The sequence below is a fragment of the Salmo salar genome, chromosome ssa18, assembly GCF_905237065.1.
Source record: "Salmo salar chromosome ssa18, Ssal_v3.1, whole genome shotgun sequence".
Taxonomy (NCBI): Eukaryota; Metazoa; Chordata; class Actinopteri; order Salmoniformes; family Salmonidae; genus Salmo; species Salmo salar.
In genome coordinates, this window is record NC_059459.1 from 77,647,949 (window position 1) to 77,668,826 (window position 20,878).

The 20,878-nt window shown below is 44.8% G+C and overlaps 1 protein-coding gene across 2 annotated transcripts in view; it reads left to right on the forward strand.

The window, feature by feature from the left end:
• m1ap (meiosis 1 associated protein) overlaps positions 1–20,878 on the forward strand; it is a 65,519-nt gene that overhangs the window by 2,103 nt on the left and 42,538 nt on the right. For both annotated transcript variants that reach the window (XM_045701593.1, XM_045701594.1), the window contains exons 2-5: positions 866–1,147; positions 1,348–1,539; positions 7,751–7,868; positions 8,326–8,391. In XM_045701593.1, the coding sequence (XP_045557549.1) occupies positions 893–1,147; positions 1,348–1,539; positions 7,751–7,868; positions 8,326–8,391 (631 nt within the window). In that variant the 5' untranslated portion in view covers positions 866–892. The remainder of the gene's footprint in view (positions 1–865; positions 1,148–1,347; positions 1,540–7,750; positions 7,869–8,325; positions 8,392–20,878) is intronic.

Below are 20,878 nucleotides of genomic sequence, written 5' to 3' on the forward strand. Positions count from 1 at the left end.
GCTCTCCTTCATATACACTAATGTTCAAAAGTTTGGGGTCACTTAGAAATGTCCTTGTTTTCCATGAAAACATACATGAAATTAGTTGCAAAATGAATAGGAAATCTAGTCATTGACAAGGTTATAAATAAATAAAAGTTTTTATTGAAATAATAATTGTGTCCTTCAAACTTTGCTTTCGTCAAAGAATCCTCCATTTGCAGCAATTACAGCCTTGCAGACATTTGGCATTCTAGTTGTCAATTTGTTGAGGTAATCTGAAGAGATTTCACCCCATGCTTCCTGAATCACCTCCCACAAATTGGATTGGCTTGATGGGCACTTCTTACGTACCATACAGTCAAGCTGCTCCCACAACAGCTCAATAGGGTTGAGATCCGGTGACTGTGCTGGCCACTCCATTATAGACAGAATACCAGCTGACTGCTTCTTCCCTAAATAGTTATTGCATCGTTTGGAGCTGTGCTTTGGGTTGTTGTCCTCTTGTAGGAGGAAATTGGCTCAAATTAAGCGCCGTCCACAGGGTATGGCATGGCTTTGCAAAATGGAGTGGGCCTCTGTGCACCTATGTAGATATTCCATAAAAAATCTGCCATTTCCAGCTACAATAGTCATTTACAACATTAACAATGTCTACACTGTATTTCTGATCAATTTGGTGTTAGTTTAATGGACCAAAAATTTGCTAAGTGACCCCAAACTTTTGAACGGTAGTGTATATACCAAAACAAGTGGCGGGGCAGACATTTCCCTCAACAAATGAATCCCAGATTGTAGCTTTAAACAACAAATTATTTCATGTTTGTTTACCGTCTTCCTTCCTCTTGCTTCATCCTTGTGTTTCCTTTACTATTGTTTTGTTTAGATCCTGATTCCTGATTCCGTCGTTGCCATGGACGCAAGGAACCGCTCTGGCCCCCCTTCCTCCTCCTTCCAGGTGTGCCGCCCGTCCTCGTTCTCACGGCAACCGCCCCGTGTTCTGATCGTGGACGCGTCGCCGCCCTGGTGGTCAGAGACTGGTACTACGCTGTGTGAGGCTTTGGATAACTTCCTGACTCTGGCCTGTAGTCTGGACGGACCCTGTAGACTGCCCCTGCTTAGCCTTTACACTCTGAGTAGACAGCATGAATGTCTGCTGCCATTCGTGGTAAGAGGGAAGGAGGGGGAGAGAGAGAGAAGTGTGTTGTGTTACCTCTCTCTTTACTGAAAATATGCATGCCTGGTGACTTATATGTGAGTTAGAATGGTGGCACTGTAATGAAGTAAATAAATCATTGCGCTCTCTATCTAACCCCCACATTATCTCTCTCCCCCTTCCTCCATCCCTCTCCCTCTCCCCCACTCCAGCAGGTGAGGGGTAACCTGGCCCGCTTGCGTTCCTGTGTGGAGGAGCTGAGGTCCATACACGGAGAGGGGTGCGTCCGCGCACCTAGAGGGGAACTGCTCAAACAGGCTGTTCTGGACAGCCTGCAGCAGTTTAAACAATACACACGACACACTACCATTCCGAACCAGGCCAACAACAATGGATCTGTAGAGGTGAGTACTGAAATGAGAGCCTTTGATTAGTTGAATCAGGTCTGTTATAGCTGGGCTAGAACAAAAACATGCACACCCTATTGGACCAGGTATGGACCAGGTTTGGACCAGGTTTGGACCAGGTATGGACCAGGTTTGGACCAGGTTTGGACCAGGTATGGACCAGGTATGGACCAGGTTTGGACCAGGTTTAAAGAAAGCCTCACCTCACTGATGTGTTACAGATGATTTCATTTGGGTTACTGCTTGAAACTGGCTCCTCCTATTAGTTGTTGGGTCACACAAGAAAACTATGAAAGGTCTAAGTGGCTAGGTCACCTGTTTATGGCAGTGTATGGCAGTGTCAGGGCATTTTATGGCAGTGTCAGGGCATTTTATGGCAGTGTATGGCAGCGTCAGTGCATTTTATGGCAGTGTCAGGGCATTTTATGGCAGTGTATGGCAGTGTCAGGGCATTTTATGGCAGGGGCATTTTATGGCAGTGTATGGCAGTGTCAGGGCATTTTATGGCAGTGTCAGGGCATTTTATGGCAGTGTCATTTATGGCAGTGTCAGTGCATTTTATGGCAGTGTCAGGGCATTTTATGGCAGTGTATGGCAGTGTCAGGGCATTTTATGGCAGTGTCAGGGCATTTTATGGCAGTGTATGGCAGTGTCGGCATTTTATGGCAGTGTCAGGGCATTTTATGGCAGTGTCAGGGCATTTTATGGCAGTGTATGGCAGTGTCAGGGCATTTTATGGCAGTGTCAGGGCATTTTATGGCAGTGTATGGCAGTGTCAGGGCATTTTATGGCAGTGTCAGGGCATTTTATGGCAGTGTCAGGGCATTTTATGGCAGTGTATGGCAGTGTCAGGGCATTTTATGGCAGTGTCAGGGCATTTTATGGCAGTGTATGGCAGTGTCAGTGCATTTTATTGATCAAAAAGTGGCTGAGGCGTAGGGCGTGGCAGTCGGTGCGGCTGAACTTTAGAGAACATTTTAGAGTCCCCGATCTTGGCAGTGCAGATTTATTTTTGTGCATTTTTAAGCCAATTTCCTGAAATTCTATAAATTTCTCCATGAAGGTGAGAGAATTTACAGTTTTAAAGCTAATTTCCTGCAATTATATGCATTCTACCATGACTAATGCTGTGTTCTTTTGCTCAAACATAATAACAAAATCAATACTGCTAAATTCATTGTTTTTGGAATTTTCAATTCTCTGCTTAATATCTAAAACATTTATTTTGGTGATTGTAAAGACTATATTAAAAAAAGATATAGGTCCATTATCTTTCCTACATACGTTATAGCTGGTGTTAGCCGTTCACGTTTATATTGAGTCTTTTTCCATCCCGAAGGATATTTGTATACATCATTTTTTTTACACTCGTTGATTTAGGCGTCCAAGATTAAAAGGCTGCCCGCCCCCGAAGGGATTTTTCTGCCGTTAAAATCCTGAGTGTTATTATTGCATTAGGACAACTAAAGTGTTACCCTAAGTGTGCGATATATATATATAGAGAGAGAGATGGGCAGTCCTTTAAGTTTTTGAGCATTTCTCTAGCTTCCGACCAGGAGCTGATATGAATGGACCCATTAGAACACAGAACACCATTAGAGAACACAGACACTAAACACAAGCCCATTAGAACGCCATTAGAGAACACAGACACTAAACATATGGCTCTGTGTTCCATCTTAGCTCTGAAACAGACTTCCTATTTCGGCTGTGTCCCGAATGGAACCCTATTCCCTAAATAGGCCTACAGTATATCCCTCATAGGGTTCTGGTCAACAGTAGTGTACTATAGAGGAAATGTGGTACTATTTGGGATGCATTCTCGGCCAGCACTGATATCCTTCTATACAGGAAGAGAAGAGACAGGAGAAAACAACCAAATGGCACCCTGAAGGGTTCTTATTTTTTGATTTAACCTTTATTTAACCAGGAAAAGCCCATTGAGACCCAGAGTCTCTTTTTCAAGGGAGACCTGGTCAAGAAGGCAGCAACCATCAATACATTACATAGTTAAAACATACAACAAATCAATACAACAACATGATCCAGCCTAAAAAAAAGCATTTACACTCCTCTGTAACAGAGTCTCCCATCAATATTTTAAGTTTATTCAGTAGCACTAACATATCTAGATGAAGCATGGATTGTAGATTATGCCATGCGTCTGGTGCACAAGAAGAGAAGGCAGTCTTACCTAATACTGTGAATGTCCTGAGGACTTTAAGTAGCAACCACCTAGCAGACCGGGTATGGTAACTGCTAGTGGTGAAGGAGACCAGGGTACGGAGGTAAAGAGGGAGTTTACCCAAAAGGGCTTTGTAGATGAACACATACAAATGTATCTTTCTGCGCATATAAAGTGAGGTCCAACCTACCATTTCGTACAATGTGCAATAGTGGGTGAGTGACTAGGCATTTGTAATAAAGCGCAAGGATAAACAGAGTCCAGTCTCTGTAAGACGGAGGAGGCTGCATGCATATACAACAAGTCACCATAATCAATTACAGAGAGAAAAGTGGCCTGAACAAGCTTCTTTCTAGCCATAAGCGGGAAGCAAACCTTATTACTCAAATTAAAAACCCAATTTCAATTTAAAGCTTTGTCTCAAGATTATCCACATGAACTTTAACGGACAATTTGTCATCCAACCAAATACCTAGGTATTTCTGGTCAAATGTAGTGCAGTATTTAGGGATATGGGCCGTTAAGACCTAGACATTTAGTAGAATTATACATTATTATTTTCTGGCCCCAGTAATGTGATTTTGTGATGTTTTAACTTAATACTACTGAAAGATGTTACTCAGGGTTGAATTTATTTAATTTATCCGGGGTTTTTTTTCTGATCTGGTGTGTAAATGTGTCAGAAAGAGATTTTAGGACTGTGTGTCATCAGGTAAACCGGACATAAAGGTGTAATCAGGAGTTTAATAAGGGCTTTATGTTGTTTTTTTCCCATAAAGTAGGCCTACTGATTATGATCTTCCATCATCAAGTCACAGACTGGCTGTCTACAAGAAGAAGCTCTCCATTTCAGGCTGCTGAGGGGCGGACGGCTCATAGTAATGTCTGGAACGGAGCGAATGGAACGGCATCGAACCACGTTTGATGTGTTTGATACCGTTCCACTGATTCCGCTCCAGCCGTTACCACGAGCCCGTCCAACCAAATTAAGGTGCCACCAATCTCTTGTGCTCCATTTCTAGAAGCTAAAGGGAAAGAAACAAGGGCCCTGGTCAGAAGTGGGCCACTATAATAGGTTGCCATTAAGGACACACTTAAGGTCTCATTTTTAGCTAGCTTACTGATATAGAGAAGATTCAATGTGCATGTTTGAGTCAGGACAGTGTTTCCCCCAGATTACATTTTCCCCCAGACGGGATGCAAAACCCCCCTCAGACAAAGTTGTAGGCTGTGAACACTAAAATTGAAACTAACTGCAAATGATGTCAACTGTTTTAAGAAAATGTATAATCTTTCCTATTGTTCTGCCCTGAAACTTGAGGAAACTAGGGCTGGGAATTATTGCCAGGGGCCTCGCGATACGATATGTATTCGAATCTCATGATTCTACATGTATTGTGATTCGATACTGAGATTTTATTGCGATTCGATGTTCCAAATATATTGCTCACTATACAGTGCATTTGGAAAGTATTCAGATACCTTGACCTTTTTCCACATTTTGTTACGTTACAACCTTATTCTAAAATGGATTAAATAAATGTGTTTCCTCATCAATCTACACACAATACCGCATAATGACAAAGCGAAAACAGGTTTTTAGAAATGTTTGCTAATTTATAAAAAATGTAAAACAGAAATACCTTATTTACATAAGTATTCAGACCCTTTGCTATGAGACTCGAAATTTAGCTCAAGTGCATCCTTGTAATATTGCCTGTGTGTAGCTGGTGTAGAGGAGTCGGGCGCAGGACAGCAGATATGAGTAATAAGCGTATTTTACTCAAATAATCACAAATGCAACGCAATAATTCGAGCCCACAATAACGGACCGTATTACAAACAAACAATCACTCACAAACAAACAAACATGAGGGAACAGAGGGTTAAATAATGAACAAGTAAATGGGGGAATGAAACCAGGTGTGTAAGACAAGGACAAAACAAATGGAAAATGAAAAGTGGATCGGCGATGGCTAGAAGGCCGGTGACGTCGACCGCCGAACGCCGCCAGAACAAGGAGAGGGACCGACTTCGGCGGAAGTCGGGACAATCCTGTTTCCATTGATCATCCTTAAGATGTTTCTACAACTTCATTTGGAGTCCATCTGTGGTAAATTTAATTGATTGGACATGATTTGGAAAGGCACACACATGTCTATATAAGGTCCCACAGTTGACAGTGCATGACACAGAAAAAAACCAAGCCATGAGGTCGAAAGGAATTGTCCTTAGAGCTCCAAGACATGATTGTGTCGAGGCACAGATCTGGGAAGGGTACCAAAAAATGTCTGCAGCATTGAAGGTCCCCAAGAACACAAACATAATGATAGGTAGACTGTGTAAATTGCTGTTTAAAAAACATCAGGGCAGAGATATGCTCCTCATGAACAATTCTGTACAATAATGTTGATATATTACAAGCTGCCTCCATCATTCTTAAATGGAAGAAGTTTGGAACCACCAAGACTCTTCCTAGAGCTGGCTGCCCGTCCAAACTGAACAATCAGTGGAGAAGGGCCTTGGTCAGGGAGGTGACCAAGAACCCGATGGTCACTGACAGAGCTCCAGAGTTCCTCTGTGGAGATGGGAGAACCTTCCAGAAGGACAACCGTCTCTGCAGCACTCCACCAATCAGGCCTTTATGGTAGAGTGGCCAGACGGAAGCCACTCCTCAGTAAAAGGCACATGACAGCCCGCTTGGAGTTTGCCAAAAGGCACGTAAAGGACTCTCAGACCATGAGAAACAAGATTCTCTGGTCTGATGAAACCAAGATGGAACTCTTTGGCCTGAATGCCAAGCGTCACGTCTGGAGTAAATCAGGTACCATGGTGGTGGCAGCATCATTCTGTGGGGATGTTTTTCAGCGGCAGGGACTGGGAGACTAGTCAGGATCGAGGGAAAGATGAACGGAGCAAAGTACAGAGAGATCCTTGATGAAAACCTGCTTCAGAGCGCTCAGGACCTCAGACTGGGGTAAAGGTTCACTTTCCAACAGGACAACGACCCTCAGCACACAGCCAAGACAACACAGGAGTGGATTCAGGACAAGTCCTTGAATGTCCTTGAGTGGCCCAGCCAGAACCCGAACTTGAGCCTGATCGAACATCTCTGGAGAGACCTGAAAATAGCTGTGCAGCGACGCTCCCCATCCAACCTGACAGAGCTTGAGAGGATCTGCAGAGAAGAATGGGAGAAACTCCCCAAATACAGGTGTGCCAAGCTTGTAGCGGCATACCCAAGAAGACCCGAGGCTGTAATCACTGCCAAAGGTGCTTCAACAAATTACTAAAGGGTCTGAATATTTATGTAAATAGTTTATATTCATTTTTTTTATTCTTTATAAACTTGCTAAATTTCTGAACCTGTTTTTGCTTTGTCATTATGGGGTATTGTGTGTGTGGATTGATGAGGGGGAAAAAACAATTTAATCCATTTTAGAATAAGGCTGTAACGTAACAAAATGTGGAAAAAGTCAAGGGGTCTAAATATTTTCAGAATGCGCTGTACCAAGGAGAGGAAAGGCTGGCTGATTTCTATTGCTCCGTCTGGGGATCTCCAGGTGTATTGTAGAAAGGTTGTAGATTAGTCAGTCAGACAGACACACTCTCTCCATCAACCGATTTGAAGGATTGACTCATTGAATGGGTGACTTACACGGAGTGGACAAAACATTAAGAACACCTTTATTGAGTTGCACCCCTTTTGCCTTGAGAACAGCCATACCCTGTTCAAAAGCACTTCATTCTCTTTGTCTTTCCCATTCACCCTCTGAATGGCACACATACACAATCCATGTCTCAATTGTCTCAAAGGCTTTAAAATCCTTCTTTAACCTGTCTCCTCCCCTTCATCTACACTAATTGAAGTGGATTTAACAAGTGACATCAATAAGGGATCATAGCTTTCACCTGGATTCACATGGTCAGTCTATGTCATGGAAAGAGCAGGTGTTCATAATGTTTTGTACACTCAGTGGTTTGATTGATGCATTGACTCATTGATCTCCCATTGGTTTCCAGGTAACCGTGGTGACGAGCCAGCCAGGGCGTGGCGTGGTGAGGCAGTTAGAGGCGGGCTTAAAGGACACTGACTTGGTGTCTCTACGACGCCTACTAGTGGTCCACGTCAGTACTGCAGGTAGGAGGGGTCTCACTGTCTTTCTAGTGGGTGGGATGGGGTGGACGGGACTGGACGGGATGGACTTCTGGGCCACGTTCAGTAGCTAAACGTTATTGAATGTTTCAGATAGAAATACCATGAAGAGAGATGACGTGATTCCTAATTCTACATGTCAGAGAAGTATTTTTGTTCTGCTTTAGCGTATTTCTATCTGAACGTAACAACACTGTTGTTGTGCTGCTGAACATGCCTTGGGGTGGGGGAAGGGTTCAGCTGGTCCACAGTTATTTGAACCAGTACCTTTCGTAACTTCAACAATACCTCTGTACCGTTGTGCTCGTGTGTATGTCTCTACCACCGATTGCTATTTCTTATTGGTATTAATATAAGTTAGTAGCATTACGCAAACTTTTGCTTGTGTGAGCCAGAAGTAGATGATACTAGTAATAAATAAAACATAACATATTTACTGCAGGGAGAGGGGAGACTGACTGTTGGGGGCAGGACACGCCCTCACCTGAGACTGCAGAGGAGACTGAAGGTAGGAATACACACACACACACACACACACACACACACACACACACACACACACACACACACACACACACACACACACACACACACACACACACACACACACACTACATACACACACACACAAACTAGATATACACACACACACACTAGATACACATTTATTCAGTCATGTACATGCACAAACACACGCCTTAGAACTTAAAACAGAAACACTCTTCAGAACTCAATCTTTATGCTCTTTTCTCTGCTATGTTCAACACTCCCTCCTCTCTCCCTCCTCTTCCCCTCCTCTCTCCCTCCTCTCCCCCTCCTCTCCCCCTCCTCTTCCCCTCCTCTCTCCCTCCTCTCCCTGCTCTCCCCTCCTCTCCCCTCCTCTCTCCCTCCTCTTCCCCTCTTTTTCCCCTCCTCTCTCCCTCTCCCTTCTCTTCCTCGCCTCTATCCCACCTCTCTGCCCCGTCTTCCCCTCCTCTCTCCTCTTTCTCCCTCCTCTCTCGCCCCACTTTCCTCCCTCTCCCTCCTCTTTGCCCCCTCTTCCCCTCCTCTATTCATCCTCTCTCCCTCCTCTTCCTCTCCTCCTCCTCTCTGCCCTCTCTTTCCCTCCTCCCTTCATCCTCTCTCCCTCCTCTCTTGCCCCGCTTTCCCCCTCTCTACCTCCTCTCTCCCTCCTCTTTCATGATTATACTCATTAGAGTGTTGTGGTGGTAACTCACTCTGGTGAGCTATTTTCAAGTTGACACCATGGCTTCATCCCAAATGGTAGCCTATTCCCTATGTAGTGCACTACTTTTAACCAGGGCTCATAGGACTCTGGTCAAAAGAAGTGCACTACATAGGGAAAAGGGTGCCATTTGGTGCTCAGAGCCATAGAGAAAACCATAATGTACATCCCTTTGAGAAAAACCATACATAAACTGTGCAACTTATGTTAACCCAAACACCATGAAATACAGCATATGAACCAAACACAAGTAGATCTTGTAGACACTAATTTTGTAGTTACCGGAAAAGTCTAGGAGTGCGGAAGCCTTGAAGTTTAAGGGCCGTGTGTGTGTGTGTGTGTGTGTGTGTGTGTGTGTGTGTGTGTGTGTGTGTGTGTGTGTGTGTGTGTGTGTGTGTGTGTGTGTGTGTGTGTGTGTGTGTGTGTGTGTGTGTGTGTGTGTGTGTGTGTGTGTGTGTGTGTAGGTAGTATATCACTGAGGGATTCTTATGAAAGTATTTACCCACGTAGATATATCCATATATTTTATAGTTATATGTTCTCATCCCATTCCTTTACTAGATTGTGTGTATTGGGTTTAGTTGTGGAGTTGTTAGATATTACCTGTTAGATACTGCTGCACTGTCGGATCTAGAAGCATTTCACTACACTCACAATAACATCTGCTAACCATGTGACCAATAACATCTGCTAACCATGTGACCAATAACATCTGTTAACCATGTGACCAATAACATCTGTTAACCATGTGTATGGTACCAATAACATCTGTTAACCATGTGTATGCAATAAAATGTGATTTGATCTGAGATAAATAGTTTCGGGGGGAAATTAAAACTGTATTAAATAGTAGACATGGGCCTAAACAGAAGTACACAGATTGATAGTTAACCGTGTGAAGACTGAGTCAACTTAAATACTAGATTGTTACCTGTCTAAGACCCATAAATAGACAGTTAACTTAGTATATTTTAATTTCACATTTATTGTAACAGGGAGTCATATTGACACCCAGGTGTATTTTAACACCAGTGTAAATACAGTCATAGGCTGAGTGCACTCTGATACAGTGTCTAATGTCAGTGTGTTACAGTATTGTACAGGGTGTTACGTTAGTCTGGAATAGATACAGCATCTAACGTTAGTCTGGAATAGATACAGCATCTAATGTTAGTCTGGAATAGATACAGCATCTAATGTTAGTCTGGAATAGATACAGCATCTAATGTTAGTCTGGAATAGATACAGCATCTAATGTTAGTCTGGAATAGATACAGCATCTAATGTTAGTCTGGAATAGATACAGCATCTAATGTTAGTGTGGAATAGATACAGCATCTAATGTTAGTCTGGAATAGATACAGCATCTAATGTTAGTGTGGAATAGATACAGCATCTAATGTTAGTCTGGAATAGATACAGCATCTAATGTTAGTCTGGAATAGATACAGCATCTAATATTAGTCTGGAATAGATACAGCATCTAATGTTAGTCTGGAATAGATACAGCATCTAATGTTAGTCTGGAATAGATACAGCATCTAATGTTAGTCTGGAATAGATACAGCATCTAATGTTAGTCTGGAATAGATACAGCATCTAATGTTAGTCTGGAATAGATACAGCATCTAACGTTAGTCTGGAATAGATACAGCATCTAATGTTAGTCTGGAATAGATACAGCATCTAATGTTAGTCTGGAATAGATACAGCATCTAATGTTAGTCTGGAATAGATACAGCATCTAACGTTAGTGTGGAATAGATACAGCATCTAATGTTAGTCTGGAATAGATACAGCATCTAATGTTAGTCTGGAATAGATACAGCATCTAATGTTAGTCTGGAATAGATACAGCATCTAATGTTAGTCTGGAATAGATACAGCATCTAATGTTAGTCTGGAATAGATACAGCATCTAACGTTAGTGTGGAATGGTAGTGGGCAATGGTAGTGCTGAATGGTAGTGTGGAATGGTATTGCGGAATGGTAGTGGGGAATGGTATTGCTGAATGGTAGTGCTGAATGGTAGTGCGGAATGGTAGTGCGGAATGGTAGTGGGGAATGGTAGTGGGGAATGGTAGTGGGGAATGGTAGTACTGAATGGTAGTGCTGAATGGTAGTGCGGAATGGTATTGCTGAATGGTAGTGGGGAATGGTAGTGCTGAATGGTAGTGCTGAATGGTAGTGCTGAATGGTAGTGGGGAATGGTAGTGCTGAATGGTAGTGGGGAATGGTAGTGCTGAATGGTAGTGGGGAATGGTAGTGCTGAATGGTAGTACTGAATGGTAGTGGGGAATGGTAGTGGGGAATGGTAGTGCTGAATGGTAGTGGGGAATGGTAGTGCTGAATGGTAGTGGGGAATGGTAGTGCTGAATGGTAGTGGGGAATGGTAGTACTGAATGGTAGTGCTGAATGGTAGTGCTGAATGGTAGTGGGGAATGGTAGTGCTGAATGGTAGTGCTGAATGGTAGTGGGGAATGGTAGTGCTGAATGGTAGTGCTGAATGGTAGTGCTGAATGGTAGTGGGGAATGGTAGTGCTGAATGGTAGTGGGGAATGGTAGTGGGGAATGGTAGTGCTGGGAATGGTAGTGCTGAATGGTAGTGCGGAATGGTAGTGCTGAATGGTAGTAGGGAATGGTAGTGCTGAATGGTAGTGGGGAATGGTAGTGGGGAATGGTAGTGCTGGAATGGTAGTGGTGAATGGTAGTGGGGAATGGTAGTGCTGAATGGTAGTGCTGAATGGTAGTGCTGAATGGTAGTGGGGAATGGTAGTGCTGAATGGTAGTGCTGAATGGTAGTGCTGAATGGTAGTGCGGAATGGTAGTGGGGAAGGGTAGTGCTGAATGGTAGTGGGGAATGGTAGTGCTGAATGGTAGTGCTGAATGGTAGTGCTGAATGGTAGTGGGGAATGGTAGTGGGGAATGGTAGTGCTGAATGGTATTGCTGAATGGTAGTGGGGAATGGTAGTGCTGAATGGTAGTGGGGAATGGTAGTGCTGAATGGTAGTGGGGAATGGTAGTGGGGAATGGTAGTGCTGAATGGTAGTGGGGAATGGTAGTGCTGAATGGTAGTGCGGAATGGTAGTGCTGAATGGTAGTGGGGAATGGTAGTGCTGAATGGTAGTGGGGAATGGTAGTGGGGAATGGTAGTGGGGAATGGTAGTGCTGAATGGTAGTGCTGAATGGTAGTGGGGAATGGTAGTGGGGAATGGTAGTGGGGAATGGTAGTGCTGAATGGTAGTGGGTGATGGTAGTGCTGAATGGTAGTGGGGAATGATAGTGGGGAATGTTAGTGGGGAATGGTAGTGGGGAATGGTAGTGGGGAATGTTAATTGTGTCGGTGGGTGAGGTGGTGGTTTAAGAGTGTTGGAATCTTGGAATTGGAATGTTTGTGTTTCTACAGATGTGAATGTCTCTCTAGTTTCCCTGAGACCTGTCCTATTTACAGTTGAAGTCGGAAGTTTACATAAACTTAGGTTAGAGTCATTAAAGCTTGTTTTAGAACCACTCCACAAATTTCTTGTTAACAATCTATAGTTTTGGCAAGTTGGTTAGGACATCTACTTTGTTCATGACACAAGTAATTTTTCCAACAATTGTTTATAGACAGATTATTTCACTTATAATTCACTGTGTCACAATTCCAGTGGGTCAGAAGTTTACATATGCTAAGTTGACTGTGCCTTTAAACAGCTTGGAAAATTCCCGAAAATGATGTCATGGCTTTAGAAGCTTCTGATAGGCTAATTGACATCATTTGAGTCAATTGGAGGTGTACCTGTGGATGTATTTCAAGGCCTACCTTCAAACTCAGTGCCTCTTTGCTTGACATCATGGGAAAATTAAAAGAAAGCCAAGACCTCAGAAAAAAAATTGTAGACCTCCACAAGTCTGGTTCATTTTTGGGAGCAATTTCCAAACGCCTGAAGGTACCGCGTTCATCTGTACAAACAATAGTACGCAAGTATAAACACCACAGGACCACACATCCGTCAAATCAATCCCAGAACAACAGCAAAGGACCTTGTGAAGATTCTGGAGGACACAGGTACAAAGTATCTATATCCAGAGTAAAACGAGTCCTACATCGACATAACCTGAAAGGCCGCTCAGCAAGGAAGAAGCCACTGCTCCAAAACCGCCTTAAAAAAGACAGACTACGGTTTGCAACTGCACATGGGGACAAAGATCGTACTTTTTGGAGAAATGTCCTCTGGTCTGATGAAACAAAAATAGAACTGTTTGGCCATAATGACCATCGTTATGTTTGGAGGAAAAAGGGGGACGCTTGCAAGCCAAAGAACACCATCCCAACCGTGAAGCATGGGGGTGGCAGCATCATGTTGTGGGGGTGCTTTGCTGCAGGAGGGACGGGTGCACTTCACAAAATAGATGGCATCATGAGGCAGGAAAATTATGTGGATATATTGAAGCAACATCTCAAGACATCAGTCAGGAAGTTAAAGCTTGGTCGCAAATGGGTCTTCCAAATGGACAATGACCCCAAGCCTACTTCCAAAGTTGTGGCAAAATGGCATAAAGACCACAAAGTCAAAGTATTGGAGTGGCCATCACAAAGCCCTGACCTCAATCCTATAGAACATTTGTGGGCAGAACTGAAAAAGCGTGCACGAGCAAGGAGGCCCACAAACCTGACTCAGTTACACCAGCTCTGTCAGGACGAATGGGCCAAAATTCACCCAACTTATTGTGGGAAGCTTGTGGAAGGCTACCCGAAACGTTTGACCCAAGTTAAACAATTTAAAGGCAATACTATCAAATACTAATTGAGTGTATGTAAACTTCTGACCCACTGGGAATGTGATGAAAGAAATAAAAGCTGAAATAAATCACTCTCTCTACTATTATTCTGACATTTCACAGTCTTAAAATAAAGTGGGGATCCTAACTGACCTAAGACAGGGAATTTTTACAAGGATTAAATGTCAGGAATTGTGAAAAACTGAGTTTAAATGTATTCTAAGGTGTATGTAAACTTCTGACTTCAACTGTATGTATATTAGTGTTTCTGTGTGTTAGGTAACATATTACATTATAGTTGAACTGGGTGGAGTAGTGCACATTTTTACTTTCAAAGTTAATCTAGAACGATCTCTCTCTCTCGCTTTGTCTCTCTCTGTCTCTCTCTTTCCCTCTCTGCTCTCTCCTCTCTTTCCCTCTCTCTCTTTCTCTCTCTCTCTTTCTGTCTCACTCTCTCTTTCTCTATCTCCATCTGCTTTCTCCTCCCTTTCTCGCTCTCTCTTTCTCCCTTTCTCCTTTTCTCATGAAACGAGTTCTCAACCTTCTTGGCGAAGAAGTGGATGGAAATTGCATAACTGTAGACAATGACTTGCATCCCAAATAGGCATCCTATGTAGTGCACCACTTTTGACCAGGATTAGAGTGCCAATCCAAAGAAACAAAAAAATCTCATCGGTGAACTTCTTTTGTTAGAACTTAACATTATTATACTCTATGTATTAAATCACTGCCCTGAGTCTGACGACCTCTAACATGGACAGACGACCTCTAACATGGACAGACGATCTCTAACATGGACAGACGACCTCTAACATGGACAGACGATCTCTAACATGGACAGACGATCTCTAACATGGACAGACGACTTCTAACATGGACAGACGACCTCTAACATGGACAGACGACCTCTAACAGGGACAGACGACCTCTAACATGGACAGACGAACTCTAACATGGACAGACGACCTCTAACCTGGACAGACGATCTCTAACATGGACAGACGACCTCTAACATGGACAGACGACCTCTAACATGGACAGACGATCTCTAACATGGACAGACGACCTCTAACATGGACAGACGACCTCTAACATGGACAGACGATCTCTAACATGGACAGACGACCTCTAACATGGACAGACGATCTCTAACATGGACAGACGACCTCTAACATGGACAGACGACCTCTAACATGGACAGACGACCTCTAACATGGACAGACGATCTCTAACATGGACAGACGACCTCTAACATGGACAGACGACCTCTAACATGGACAGACGACCTCTAACATGGACAGACGACCTCTAACATGGACAGACGATCTCTAACATGGACAGACGATCTCTAACATGGACAGACGACCTCTAACATGGACAGACGACCTCTAACATGGACAGACGACCTCTAACATGGACAGACGACCTCTAACATGGACAGACGACCTCTAACATGGACAGACGATCTCTAACATGGACAGACGACCTCTAACATGGACAGACGATCTCTAACATGGACAGACGACCTCTAACATGGACAGACGATCTCTAACATGGACAGACGATCTCTAACATGGACAGACGACCTCTAACATGGACAGACGACCTCTAACATGGACAGACGATCTCTAACATGGACAGACGATCTCTAACATGGACAGACGACCTCTAACATGGACAGACGATCTCTAACATGGACAGACGATCTCTAACATGGACAGACGACTTCTAACATGGACAGACGACCTCTAACATGGACAGACGACCTCTAACAGGGACAGACGACCTCTAACATGGACAGACGAACTCTAACATGGACAGACGACTTCTAACCTGGACAGACGATCTCTAACATGGACAGACGACCTCTAACATGGACAGACGACCTCTAACATGGACAGACGATCTCTAACATGGACAGACGACCTCTAACATGGACAGACGATCTCTAACATGGACAGACGACCTCTAACATGGACAGACGATCTCTAACATGGACAGACGACCTCTAACATGGACAGACGATCTCTAACATGGACAGACGACCTCTAACATGGACAGACGACCTCTAACATGGACAGACGACCTCTAACATGGACAGATGACCTCTAACATGGACAGACGACCTCTAACATGGACAGACGACCTCAGGCCCACACAGGTGTGCACTAATATCAGTGAGAGGTTTCACAAGCCTCCTATTCATAAGACTGTGCGTGTGTGTGTGTGTGTGTGTGTGTGTGTGTGTGTGTGTGTGTGTGTGTGTGTGTGTGTGTGTGTGTGTGTGTGTGTGTGTGTGTGTGTGTGTGTGTGTGTGTGTGTGTGTTGTGTGTGTTTGTGTGTGTGTGCCAAGCTAACGCCTAGATAAGCATCCTGTTTTTACTCCGACTCAAGTGCTGCAGAGAGAGAGAGAGAGAGAGTATGACCATATTAGAGACACATATTTCCCTCAGATTACACAGACCCACAAAGAAATCCAAAACAAATCCAATTTTGATAAACTCCCATATCTACTGGGTGAAATACCACAGTTTGCCATCACAGCAGCAAGATGTGTGACCTGTTGCCACAAGAAAAGGGCAACCAGTGAAGAACAAACACCATTGTAAATACAACCCATATTTATGTTTATTTATTTTCCATTTTGTACTTTAACTTTTTGCGCATAATATGACATTTATATTGTCTTTTATTCTTTTGGAACTTCTGTGAGTGTAATGTTTACTGTTAGTTGTAATGTTTATTTCACTTTTGTTTATATCTAGTAGAGAGAGGGAGGGAGAGGCATCTTGACTGCACCATCTGTAGAACACAGATTCACAATTTAATCGTTAAAAAGCATTTTTTGTTTATTTATTTCTAAACCACACAGACAGAGGGGAACAGGGTTAACCACACAGACAGAGGGGAACAGAGTTAACCACACAGACAGAGAGGAACAGAGTTAACCACACAGACAGAGGGGAACAGAGTTAACCACACAGACAGAGGGGAACAGAGTTAACCACACAGACAGAGAGGAACAGAGTTAACCACACAGACAGAGGGGAACAGAGTTAACCACACAGACAGAGGGGAACAGAGTTAACCACACAGACAGAGGGGAACAGAGTTAACCACACAGACAGAGGGGAACAGGGTTAACCACACAGACAGAGGGGAACAGGGTTAACCACACAGACAGAGGGGAACAGAGTTAACCACACAGACAGAGGGGAACAGAGTTAACCACACAGACAGAGGGGAACAGAGTTAACCACACAGACAGAGGGGAACAGAGTTAACCACACAGACAGAGGGGAACAGAGTTAACCACACAGACAGAGAGGAACAGAGTTAACCACACAGACAGAGGGGAACAGAGTTAACCACACAGACAGAGGGGAACAGAGTTAACCACACAGACAGAGGGGAACAGAGTTAACCACACAGACAGAGGGGAACAGAGTTCACCACACAGACAGAGGGGAACAGAGTTAACCACACAGACAGAGGGGAACAGAGTTAACCACACAGACAGAGGGGAACAGAGTTAACCACACAGACAGAGGGGAACAGTGTGTGTGTCCCTGCATATGTGTGACATCTCATTCCCCACAGTCCCTCCAGGTTGGTGGGATTGTAATCTAGGGGTTTAACCAGGTTAATTACATGTTGACCTCTTCAGAGATTTCCCAGAAGTAGAGAGGCAGTTACAAATCGATATGAATCTGAATACCTGACACAGGGAGGGATTACCTGAAGGCCGGAGGAGATGAATCCCTGACACAGGGAGGGATTACCTGAAGGCCGGAGGAGATGTGCTCCTTCCTTTGAGACTCATCACAAAAAGTAAAGCTGTGGAATAAAAAAATGTAAGTGTATAAAATTGAAGAGAACGGATCATCTGACTCCATTGCTATCAACGGTACAGTGTATTCGGAAAGTATTCAGACCCCTTGACTTTTTCCACATTTTGTTACGTTGCAGCCTTATTCTAAAATGTATTAAATAAATGTTTCCTCATCAATCTACACACAATACCCCATAATGACATCACAATACCCCATAACGACATCACAATACCCCATAACACCATCACAATACTATTCCAATATAATGATGAAGCGAAAACAGGTGTTTTTGGAATTTTAGCAAATGTATAAAAAAATCTAAGCTGAAATACCTTATTTATATAAGTATTCAGACCCTTTGCGATGAGACTCGAAATTGATGTCACGTGCTTCCTGTTTCCATTGATCATCCTTGAGGTCTTTCTACAACTTGATTGGAGTCCACCTGTGGTAAATTCAATCGATTGGACATGATTTGGAAAGGCACACACCTGTCTATATAAGGTCCCACAGTTGACAGTGCATGTCAGAGCAAAAACCAAATCATGAGGTAAAAGGACTTATCCATAGAGCTCTGAGACAGGAATGTGTCGAGGCACAGATCTGGGGAAGGGTACCAAAAAATGCATGCAGCATTGAAGGTCCCCAAGAACACAGTGGCCTCCATCATTCTTAAATGGAAGAACTTAGGAACCACCAAGACTCTTCCTAGAGCTGGCTGCCCGGCCAAACTGAGCAATCGAAGGTAGAAGGGCCTTGATTAGGGAGGCGACCAACAACTCTAGAGCTCTGACAGAGTCTTGAGGAAAACTGGCACTATCCCTACGGTGAAGCATGTTGGTGGCAGCATCATGCTGTGGGGATGTTTTTCAGCGGCAGGTACTGGGAGACTAGTCAGGATTGAGAGAAAGATAAATGGAGCAAAGTACAAAGAAATCCTTGATGAAAACCTGCTCCAGAGCACTCAGGACCTCAGACTGGGGTAAAGGTTTACCTTCCAACAGGACAACGACCCTCAGCACACAGCCAAGACAACGTAGGACTGGCTTCGGGACAAGTCTTTGAATGTCCTTGAGTGGCCCAGCCAGAGCCCGGACTTGTGCCTGATCAAACATCTCTGGAGAGACCTGAAAATAGCTGTGCAGCGACGCTCCCCATCCAACCTGACAGAGCTTGAGAGGATCTGCAGAGAAGAATGGGAGAAAATCCCCAAATACAGGTGTGCCAAGCTTGTAGCGTCATACCCAAGAAGACTCGAGGCTGTAATCGCTGCCAAAGGTGCTTCAACAAAGTACTAAGTAAAGGGTCTAAATACTTATGTAAATGTGATATTTCTGGGGGGTTTTATGCCTTAAAATCTGTTTTTACTTTGTCATTATGGGGTAGTGTGTGTAGATTGATGGGGGGGGAAACAATTTCATCCATTTTAAAATAAGGCTGTAACAAAATGTGGAAAACGTCAACGGGGTCTGAATTCTTTCCGAAATTCACTGCACAACATTATGGAGCCACAGATGTAAAGATTGAGACATCAGGAAAACATCAGAGCCATTTTAGTCAGGTCTTCTTTTTGTAGGTAGATTCAGGGTCACTGGTGGGGGCAGACTGGTAGGTAGGGGAAGACGGTAGGTGGGGGAAGACTGGTAGGTAGGGAAGACTGGTGGGGGGGAAGACTGGTAGGTAGGGGGAAGACTGGTAGGTAGGAGGGAAGACTGGTAGGTAGGAGGGCAGACTGGTAGGTAGGGGGAAGACTGGTAGGTAGGGGGGAAGACTCGTAGGTAGGGGGGCAGACTGGTAGGTAGGGGGGAAGACTCGTAGGTAGGAGGGAAGACTGGTAGGTAGGGGGGGAAGACTGGTAGGTAGGAGGGAAGACTGGTAGGGTGTGGTGGGGGCAGACTGGTATGTAGTGGGGCAGACTGGTAGGTAGTGGGGCAGACTGGTAGGTAGTTGGGTAGGTAGGGGGGAAGACTGGTAGGGTGGGGGCAGACTGGTATGTAGGAGGGAAGACTGGTAGGTAGGGGGGAGACTGGTAGGTGGGGGGGAAGACTGGTAGGGGGAGACTGTGGTGGGGGCAGACTGGTAGGGTGTGGTGGGGGCAGACTAGTAGGTAGTGGGGAAGACTGGTAGAGTGTGGTGGGGGCAGACTGGTAGGGGTGGTGGGGGCAGACTAGTAGGTAGGGGGTAGACTGGTAGGTAGTGGGGTAGACTGGTAGGTAGGGGGAAGACTGGTAGGTAGTGGGGCAGACTGGTAGGTAGTGGGGTAGACTGGTAGGTAGAGGGGTAGACTGGTAAGTAGTGGGGTAGACTGGTAGGTAGTGGGGCAGACTGGTAGGTAGGGGGGAAGACTGGTAAGTAGGGGGGTAGACTGGTAGGTAGTGGGGTAGACTGGTAAGTAGTGGTGGGGGTAGACTGGTAAGTAGTGGTGAAGACTGGTAGGTAGGGGGAAAGACTAGTAAGTAGTGGTGGGGTAGACTGGTAGGTAGGGGGGAAGACTGGTAAGTAGTGGTGGGGCAGACTGATAGGTAGGGGGGAAGACTGGTAGGTAGGGGGGCAGACTGGTAGGTAGGGGGGAAGACTGGTAAGTAGTGATGGGGGCAGACTGGTAGATAGGGGGGAAGACTGGTAAGTAGTGGGGTAGACTGGTAGGTAGTGGGGTAGACTGGTAGGTAGGGGGGAAGACTGGTAGGTAGGGGGAAAGACTGGTAGGTAGGGGGGCAGACTGGTAGGTAGGGGGGAAGACTGGTAGGTAGGGGGGCAGACTGGTAAGTAGTGGTGGGGCAGACTGGTAGGTAGGGGGGGCAGACTGGTAAGTAGTGGTGGGGAAGACTGGTAGGTAGGGGGGACGACTGGTAGGTAGGGGGGAAGACTGGTAGGTAGGGGGAAGACTGGTAGGTAGGGGGGAAGACTGGTAAGTAGTGGTGGGGCAGACTGGTAGGTAAAGGGGAAGACTGGTAGGTAGGGGGGCAGACTGGTAAGTAGTGGTGGGGGCAGACTGGTAGATAGGGGGAAGACTGGTAGGTAGTGGGGAGACTGGTAGGTAGGGGGGAGACTGGTAGGTAGGGGGGAAGACTGGTAGGTAGGGGGGAAGACTCGTAGGTAGGGGAGGAGACTGGTAGGTAGGGGGAAGACTGGTAGGTAGGGGGAAGACTGGTAGGTAGGGGGGAAGACTGGTA